We start from the raw sequence: 10,800 nt of genomic DNA on the forward strand, positions 1-10,800 counted from the left end.
CTTTTTTGCTCATCCTCTTCATTTTTACTAGTTTGGGATCTAGTGATCGGCATGGTATCTGTGAAAAAATCACACAAACAGGGAAAAGAAAGAAAGAAATAATAATAACCTCACTCGTTAGCTCTCAAAAGAATAACTCTCTGAATGATTCAAAACTTGTAAATATGTTTGGAGAGGGTTACTAATCAAGATCAAATAACGGAGGTGCAAACTTGAAAGAAACAATGAAGATCCTAATTGCTTTAAGAGGCCAATAAACTTGACGAGGCAATTTGTAATGGAGGCTACACAGATGAAGGAATTGTGCGTGCCTTTAATATCTGCTAACACAAGAAGAAACAAAGTGTTAGAAAGCGTAAGAGAAACAAAAAACGTAGACCTGCAACGATCCTTAACTCTAGAGTCAAAGAAAAGCTTTAATAAGAAGAAAACTTAAGAAAACTCTACCCAATTTAAAAAAAAACAAAAATTAGAAACGTTAGTGTCTTAATATTTTCAAAAAAAAAAATTGAAGCTTTAATTATACTTGAGTCAAGAAAAGATGAAGGAAAAGAAATTCGATTTTGGGAAAAATAAAAAATAATAACAATAATAGGAAAAGAAGAAACCTACGTATGAATGGTAGGCAACTTTTTTTTTCAGTTTTTTTTGCGCTTTTTTTTGCTTTTTTTGCTTCTTTTTTTTTCTTTTTGCTGTTTTTTTTAAAGAATAAGAGGAGAATAAACACAAACTTAAAAAAAAAAAATCAACGAAACCGATGAAAAGTGTTTTTGGTATTTTGACTCGTTTCGAATTTGATTTTAGCTTCAAAAATAACACCGAATGGCCTGAAACTGATACCAACTGATGCAGAACCCCGGATCTAAACACAAGAGAAACACAAATTAGAAATAAAAACGAGAATAAATAAAATTAATTAAATAATAATAATAGTAATAAAAGGATAGATTTGCCCTATGGAACCCTTGGTTAACTTGCAACCAAAAAGGCCAATGATTGAGCGGCTCCCTACGAAACCCCTAGAAGAAGAACCTCTAGAAACACCGATGAACGGGAAGAAATTTGAATATTTGTAGCTCCGAAATATCCTTGAAAGTAACAAACTCCAAACTAAATAGCAAGAGAAGAATCACTCTACTCTCAAAAATTTGCCTCACACAAATTTGGAAGAAAACAAATACTCTCTTCTTTATGTCTCCACCAATGTGTAGAAAACAAGCCTATTTATAGGCAAATTACAAGAGTAATTGAATCCTAATAAAAACTCTTTAAAGAGTAATTGAATCCTAATAAAACTCTTTAAAATTATCTAAGAAAATAAATAAATAATAACCTAACCAATAAAATTACTTAACTCATAAATGATGTGTCCCAACCAATGAGAATTAAGTAAATAATAATAATAAGATACATAAAAGATTAATCCACCAATTTATGGGCTTTCACTATTCCAAGATTGGTCCAGTGAATTGCATTCCCGTATTTGTCAATGTCACGAACATGATGAATTAAATTTGTAGCAACAAAGTCTTGGACAAAAGCATTCATCTTTGATTTTAATTGTCGTGCCTTGCTTCGAGTGATTGGACCACAAGGAAAAACAACCCCTTGAGTGTCACCTCTTTGGCTCGTATCAGCTTGTATAAACTTTAAACATAACATACCATTTAAATAATGAAATTTATAGAATAAGAATAAACCTTTTACCAATGCCATAAGCCTAATAAAAGCCTATATAACACCATCAACCTCCCAATTTAGTATACTTGTTCATTATACATAAGAAATCAACCATGTATGAACATAACATTTAGTTTATCGTCGTTACCATACAATCATGATTCATTCCATTTGCTTACTTACCGTTTCCAATACCATGAGTTTAACATAAGTCTATTCAAGCATCATCAAGTTCACATGATAGTGGATTCATTGGCAATCATATAATCTCATTTATAACATAAATAAATTTCATAAGATACATTACATAAGAATTAACCTTTCCATATAGTCATAAACCTTTCCATTGAGTCACTTACCATTCCTTTCCTTTTCTTACTCGTTGAACTATCTAGAATTACATCGAATACTTAGGAAAGCTCACATGAAGTGTGCCTTTACATATAACTGTAACCTTTCCTTTACATCAATACTCACATGAACTATGGGTCAGAATGTAAGCTACACGATGCTACTCACATGAGCTGTGGAGAATCCGCAACAAATGCAGCACCTCAGCCATTGGTAGGACATTCAAGACCAGTACCAGAAACATAAAATCCTTAATGACATGTCATTTGTATCCTAAGAATTTCTAAGGTTCAACCGAGATTCAATATTCGTTAATTCGTCATAGTGTTGATACGTGTATATTTTGATTCATTTACATAAAACAACATAATAAATATTCAATTTAAACAACATTTAAATGATTACAATTCATACGAACTTACCAGACTAAATTGCGGTAATGACTAATTACAGGGGCTATTTGGTAATTTTCTCTTCTCCTCGATTTTCTACTCATTCTTGACCTAAATTAATAATTCCATTCAATTCACTAATTCTAACAAAAAAATCAATTCATTTTATGTAATTAAGTCCTTTTTGACATTTTACAAAATAGCCCCTAACATTTTACTTTTATTCAATTTAGTCCCTAAGCCCAAAACATGCAAATCAACCATTTTTATTCAATTTCAAGTTTAGTAGAATTGTTTGGAACCCTATTACAGCCCATGTTTTCTATTATTTCTCATTAAGTCCTTGTACTTTTACTAATTTCACATTTTAGTCCTTAAACATTAAAATTACCAAAATTACTTTACAAAATAGTCTTATCTAGCAACCAAGCTTAAGATTCTACCATAAACTTTCAAGAACATCTTAAATTCATCAATGGAACATTCAATAACATTTGACTGTTTTACAAATTAGTCCCCAATTTATCTAGATTAAACTAATACGAGCTTAAAAACATAAAAATCACTAAAAATGGGAAAGATTTACTCACCTAATCGAAGAACAAAAATTTACCTAAAGCGTTCCCCATGTCTTCCATGGATATTCAGCTTGTCCAACAAGAAGAAGAAAGAAAATTTGATAATATCAGAAAATTTGATAATATCATATTTTAAGTCTTTTAATTTAACTTATTCTTTAATTATTTACAAAATTAACCTTTAATTTATAACTTATAAATCACTAAAACATGTCCAAAAATGTCCACTATATATAAACATGGTATAATTACCATTAAAGGAAGGTTTAATTGCACAATTATTCCTTCAATTAAATTAAATTCCAACTAAATAAACTTATTTACAATTTAATCTTAAACTAATTAAGACTAAAGAGCAAATAGCCCAAAAGCTAGTGAATTTAATCATTTCAGACTTTTGACCATGATTGAATTACCATTTTGGTCTTTTGCATTTTAAATCTATAGCAATTAACTTTTGCATCCTTTACGATTTAGTCCTTTTCCTTAATTAACTATCCAAACATTAAAATTTGGTTAAATTTCTTAGCCAAATTTTAATATGACTTAACAACATTCCATAAATATTTAATAAAATATTTACAACTCGATTTATAAAAATGAGGTCCCGATACCTCATTTTCTAAAACCACTTAACTTTAGGGTCATACCACTTGAACCTAATTATTCATTTAAATAACATAAATTGATAATTCAAAATTTATTTTAATACCATATTTGACTCATAAATATTAAATAATATCATTTACGAACTTACTCGTCGAATTTATGGCTCCGAAACCACTAAAAAATGGATATTCATTAACCATATTCATATTTATTGTCAAAATTATATAAAATCGAAATCCCAAAATTTAACACCCATAAGAAAAATAGAAAGTCCAAGCCACAGCCCATTTGTAAACAATACAAAACTCAACAAAGTTAATAAAATGGAGTTGAAACTACTTTTGTATAAAATTTGGTGACAGTGCTCTAAGTGCCGAGTTCGAGCTCTAACCTCACAAGTTATAAGATGGGAAACTAAAGAATGGGCTATGAAGCTCAGTGTGGTCTTAATACAAAAAGAAATAACTACATAAATAATAAACATAGCATACAAACTTATAGAAAACAGTTCATATCAGATTATTAATCTCACGATTAATTTTCAGTAAATATTCAATGTGATTGATTAACGATACAATTTCCTACATGTCTCCATCCGCTACACTCCATAGTAAGAGTTCCTCAGAACTCATCCATCCCTACACACCAAAATAATATTTTACGGGTGAACCACTAGTATAATGGTAGATTTTATCAGTGAACAGATCCGACATTTAAAACCTATACTTCCACCTTCAATTTCCCTTTCCCAATGCAACAATATGACATGCTTTTATAAATTAGAAAACAATAATGGTACCAGTATTAACATGCAACTATCATGCAATCCGTAACGATTTGTAATTTTAACAGTAGTAGTAAACATACATGAGTAGCAATGGCGGATTTAGCACTGGGTTTACATCACATACATGATCAACACGATAATTTAGAAAAATGGTAGCATGAAAAAGTTAGATCTACCATACACATTTTGTTACCCATTAAATTGAACCAGCGGTTTTTTGGTACCGATTCAGGTTTTATATTTAGATCAGATTTGTCACAATCAGGTTAGTGGAAATTGGGTTAGTGAACTGAGAGTGATCATGCCCTGATTTTTAAGATATTTGCACATTTGATAATAAATAAGTATTAGTCTAGTGGTTAAGTATTGGTGGATTTGTCCTTGAAGACCTGAGTTCGGATCTCTTCTCTCACATTATTCTCTATTTTGTGAAATTTTGCTTCAAACCTTAGTAAGTGTCACACCATGTTTTTAAATAAATGTTGTAGGAGTTATAACAAGCAAGTGATTTGGCTTAGAGGTTAAGTAGTGATGAAGTTACTAAGTGAACCAAGTTTGAATCTCTTTAGCTTTATTTTTGTTTAATTTTCGGCATTAAAAGCTTGGTCAAACCCCTCCTTGTCACCCAAAAATTGTTGCCATACAAGGGAGATTCTTTCCTCTTTTATCTTTCTTTTCTTTCTTTGTTTTCTCCCCTTTTCACTCCATGTGTTCCCCCTCTTTCCTTTTCTTCCCTTTATTTCCCTCGCATTCCTTCTCTTCCCCTTTGACTAGTTATGACACCTCTTTTACCAAAAGAAAGCCATCAACTTTCATTATTTTTCTTATCATCTTTTTTCTCCAAAACCACCACCCTGTGTTGCCCCTATAACCACCTTGCTCTCCTCCTCCTCCTAATATTTTTTTTGTTGAGATTTGAGCTACTACTTTCCACCGTAAGAACCACATTTGTGCCGCCACTCTTGGCTACTCCTCCACATTTGAATCACCCTTTTTTCTCTTTATTTTTCTCTCTACATCTCATTATTTTATCTTAATATCTTTCTATTCTTTTTTAAGCGTTCATCACCATTTTTTTGTTGCTTTCTTCTTTTCTACATCTAAATTCAATCACCTTTCATCATGGGTCTTTCTCACCATTTTCAACTCATCATTAGTAGGTAGTGTAAGTGTTATTAAGTATTAAGTTTCCATCTTGTTATGAGATCTATAGTATTAATTTTTTTCCAAATATACATATGTTAATCAAGTGTTTAGATTGGATTAAAGGATCATATTTGGGCATTTGAATCTTCAATGGATTAAGATCAAAGTTTTCTTTGTTTGAAGTGGAAGAAAAGTAAGTAGTGATCTCATAATCAAGTTATGAAAAGTTTTGGATTCTTTCAATTTTTGTAGTATATTTATGGTATTGAAAGCTGATATATAACTTTGATTTGTATATTTTAGGTACTGATTTGAACTTGTTTAGTTAGATCTGAAAGTAAGGGTTGCGGTTTAGATTTGTTACGGGTTGGACAATTATTAAATGTGTGCGTCTTACCTCAAGTACTTGGTGAGAAAATATTGCCTATGATGTTATTTTGATGTATATATTATTGTTAATAATGTGATTAAATGATGGTTGGGTAGTGCTAAAATGATTACTGATTTTGAGCCTATGGTAAGTACTTGATTTCAATGATGATTGATTTGTTGTATGATGATAAAATATGTTATGTTCTGACGCTCATATTTTGTGACATTATGGCACGATTTTGTTTCTGTTAATCTAATCTCATATTATGAGATGAATTTTTTATATTACTATATTTTATTTCATGTTAATCATGCCTACAATTTTAATTTTATTTCTATATGCCATGTCACATTGCATGGGGTTGAGACGATATTTAAAGGAGGAAGTTTCTGGTAGTTTAATGATCTGCACTTTCTGGTGGTTTATCCACAAATTTTGGCAACATATTTGCGATTCTAGTGGCATGTCTACATATATTTGTATCTAGTAGCTTGCCTACAATTTCTGGTGACTTGTCCATAATTTTGGTGTGTTATTGGATGATTGAGTTCTAGGGAAATCTTTTATGGTGTGTAGCGAAGTTAGGTAGGAACTTTTCTGAAAAATCTTGCATTATTTTTTTCAAAAACATTGCATTGGCATAATCATGCATAAGGGATTCTATGAAATTAGACTATATAAATTCTCTGTGATATTCTGATTTGTATGCTATAATTCCTATTTAATACTTGAGTTAAGTCTCACACTAGGATTTATAGCTCACCCTGTTTAGTTTTGTGCTTTTATATTTTTCACAAAGTTAGGATTCAATGGTGACATTTGAAGGAGTTTCTCAAAATCAATTTTAAATTAAAGTATTAAAGTCTATTTTGGTATTTTGTTATTTTGGGATCAGTATTAAATTTTTATATTGAATTGTGGCATGGGTAAGTTTGATTTTGTTTGGGATTTATTTGGCATGATATACTATTTTAAATTGCTTAATATTTTATCCATCAATATAATTAATCTCATTAAAAGATTTTTAAGATAAAACCCAACTTTTATTGTTTTTTTGCTGCAAATATGAAAATGGGTTTATAAAGAAATTCAAGTAAATATGCAAATAAGTTTTCAAAATTGAAATTCGACATTCGATTGTTTTAATAAGTGAAAATATTATTTCCAAAAAGACAAGCAAATGGTTTTAAATATACGTTTTGAATTCGATTGTTTTTATTGGGTCATTTCGGTGGTTAATGTGGCCTTCAGAATCCGACCATAACTTTTAGTTCAGGCTTGAGAGGTTACAAGACCTGGGTTACTTAGGAAAACCAAAACCATTGGAAATATTTAATCATCATCAAGATATGAAATTAGCAACCAAATAACACAAGGGAGGCACATATATATATTTGGCCAAATGTTGACACACACACACACACACACATGCGATAACATTAGTTAGGACACACATCGTTACCACAAGACTGATCGACACACCTGAAGTTCAGATCTGATCTGCTTCTCCTAGATCTGGCCCTTCAAATGACAAATACATACAAAATGTGGCTTATGTTAGAAAATAGATTTAGTCCAATTTGAGGAGCCACATAACCATATAACATAACAAAAAAGAGAGGGGTAAAAATTGCACTCCCCAATGTACCATCAACTGAAACTAAAGAGTGTTAAGATCATACTTACCAATCTATTGCTGTTAAAATTGGAATTAATTGTGGATAGATCTAAGCACTAGTGGAATCCAAGTGGACAAAGTGATTCGGCAAGGGAAGAAAAACCAGCAGCGCAAGGGATGAAAAGTTCGGCGGCTTCAATTGAGCGTAAGGTGTTGCTGTGAGAAGGGGAAAAGAGGGAAAACGACAACCCAAAAAGTGATGGAGGTGACGTCAAGGGAAAATCAAATGGGGTTTGGCGGTTCAAAGTGCCAAGTATGGTGGCTAAGAGAAATAAAAAGAAGAAGGAAGAGGAGGAGAAGGGAAAAGAAAGGAGAATGACAACCCAATGAAGATAGAGGGAGTGACGACACTTAGGGAGAAAAAAATAAAAGATGAGAGGAGAGGGGGATGTGGCTAGGGTAAAAGAGAAAAGGGTAACAGAAAAAACAGAGAAAATAAAAGGTTTGGAATAAAATTTTTCTCCCAATATGATCGTATTTTATCTCTTGGTAACTATTACATCTCCCTTTATGAAAAGTCAATTACTATAAAATAATAATCAAGTCATTTATCACAAAGACAAACGACTCGTTGTCACGTTTACTTTTCATCTATAATGTAATGTCGATGAGAGAGTATCATTTACCCATTACTTGGGCTATGAATTCCACTGTTGTGAATGATGTTGCATACTACAAAAGTCGTATACCAATGCACCAACTTTTAGTTTCTTATCTTTTTTAACTTAGGCTTTTACTTACATCAAAGTATATGAGTCAAGCATACATAGTCCATCATCCATTCAGGATTAAGATATGTCACACAATGAATGTCACAAGTGAGTAAATCCATAAATGGATCTAGGATCTATTCTATTCGTGTCTTGTCTGATGTACTATCAGTCTAGTCAGTCACATCTCTGTCTTTATTTTTCTGAAGTCATCTGCTTCGATGCTCAAGACAAAGCATCTTCCCAATTAGACTTTATAGATAACAGATTAGTCTTTCAAACAATTTGCTCTTTTTTATGAGACTAAGAACATGTTTAGGTTTATCTACTAATACAAGCTGTCTTTCTGTATTACAATCTGACCACATAATACCACTTAGTATTAGTTTAACATTAGATAACCAGTGCCAATATTCGCTTCCATTTTTCTTTGCGTGCAAAAACATTGAAGACCACAAAATACCACCGGCCCATGTACTTCGTAACACCCATAGAAGGTCCACCCAATTTTGGCTATCCTTTGGGCTCTCCATCAGGCCACTTGCCTTTGGCGACTCACTTTTATTCCCCAAAGGGGACCATTAAGGAACCACTAAGGCATAACAGCCTCGTACTACCTTAGCCAAGGGAATGCTAGGGAAGGACCACATAGTACTATGCTAGACTATAATTGACATGCAGTGGACCAACCCCTTGACTAACCACATGAGCGAGTCACCATCCGTATTGTTAATGACGTGGCACTACTGGACAAGAGACATTTCCTATAAATACCCCCAACACATGATGTATGAAGGATCTTCTCCTTTCGAGCCCTCTGAAACCTTTTACCTATTTACTCAGTATTCTACAGCCTCCCCTGCTTTCTCATTCCTTCACCTCCTCATTCCTTAACTATTTCGGCTCTTCACCTGTCATAGATGAATCAGCTTCCTTGTTACCACCATTATCTCCTCCTTGTTACCACCACTATTGCCTCCTTGTTGAACACTAGTATAAACAATAAATTAATAAAATAATTGTGTGTTTTTTAGGTTAATTAATTAATTGTTGATAAATGGTTGCAAGCAATGCTTAATCAATTGGTGGTCCAATTATATACTTATGAATTAAAATATAATTTATTTATAAAAAAATAAAAAGAGATGTTCTTTATATATTAATATATTAAACTCTAGTCCATCTATCATTCATCAAGGAATAAAAGGGAAAGAAAATAGTAGAGGGTATAGCTAGCTAGGCGTAGACCTAGAATATTTAACGTTAATTTGCAGCAGACTAGCAAGTAAATGGAGTCCAAAAAGTCTAATAAGATCAGTGAGATCGTCAGGCTTCAACAGATTGTCAAGAAGTGGAAAAAGCTGGCCAATGCATCAAAGAAAACGACCAACACCGGCAGCGGCGGCGGAAAGAGTATGAAATTCTTTAAAAGAACACTATCTTTTAATGATGTTTCAGCAGCGACAACAGGGTATGGTAGTGAGATCGTTCCCAAAGGGTTCCTGGCTGTTTGCGTAGGCAAAGAGCTGAAGCGATATATCATTCCTATGGAGTATTTGGGGCATGAAGCCTTTGGGATTCTCCTAAGAAAAACTGAAGAGGAGTTTGGGTTCCAACAGGAAGGAGTTTTGAAGATCCCTTGTGATGTTTCCATGTTTGACAACATCTTAAACTTGCTTCAACACAAAAAAGATGATGATGATGCACTCTTCTTCCGTCTTGATAATTCTTACTTAACACCATCTCATCAGCCTCAAATGTGTAGATGATCAACTCTTCTTTTTCTCTCTCCCTTCCGATTTGCATTAGAAATATAAAAATGGATTACATATGTTTATATTTGGTTGAAAATCACTTGTTATCACTACATGTATCAACCAAATTAAACTCGGAATTACCAATCTTTGTATCACTTTATTACCCATTTAGTACAACTTTTTTTTTATTACTACACGTATCATCGGAAGTAAATCAATATATTAGTATATTTTATGTTATTTCATTACACCTATTCTTTTTAATTCGAGATTCTGAACATTTTCCCTTTCTGTTTGTTTTCAATTACTTGTTTTGATATGGTAGATTAAGAATATGAAACCGAGCTACTAATGTTAAAATGCAAAAGTTAAATTATCAATACATCTAAACTCAAAATTTTGAATCTTTCATTTACTTCATTACATAAGTAATAGGACATATAAACAATTTTCCTTTGAATTTTATAGTTCAAAGAGAGGAAATCTGGGGTTAAGAATTGTTTGGAAATAATTTACTTACATCCGTGTAAAATTAAAGTAATTTTATACCATTTTTGTATGATTAATATTTTAATGATCCAACCTTTGAACTTATCGATGTAATTGTATTTATCACATATGTAAAATTTTAAATTGATCTGATGTCTCTATCATATTGATCTAAAATACTATATATATATATATATATATTAATATTTAGTGAACGGTTGAAAGTTTTACCCAAAACAAATAGCTATAA

General features: G+C 31.9%; 1 protein-coding gene across 1 annotated transcript; it reads left to right on the plus strand.

The window, feature by feature from the left end:
• Positions 1-9,516: 9,516 nt before the first annotated feature.
• Positions 9,517-10,233, plus strand: LOC105772377 (auxin-responsive protein SAUR24). The gene has a single exon (XM_012593652.2). It carries the CDS (start codon positions 9,594-9,596, stop codon positions 10,071-10,073), a length of 480 nt encoding a protein of 159 aa, XP_012449106.1. The 5' UTR covers positions 9,517-9,593; the 3' UTR covers positions 10,074-10,233.
• Positions 10,234-10,800: the final 567 nt, after the last annotated feature.

The sequence above is a fragment of the Gossypium raimondii genome, chromosome 6 (genome assembly GCF_025698545.1).
Source record: "Gossypium raimondii isolate GPD5lz chromosome 6, ASM2569854v1, whole genome shotgun sequence".
Classification (NCBI taxonomy): domain Eukaryota; kingdom Viridiplantae; phylum Streptophyta; class Magnoliopsida; order Malvales; family Malvaceae; genus Gossypium; species Gossypium raimondii.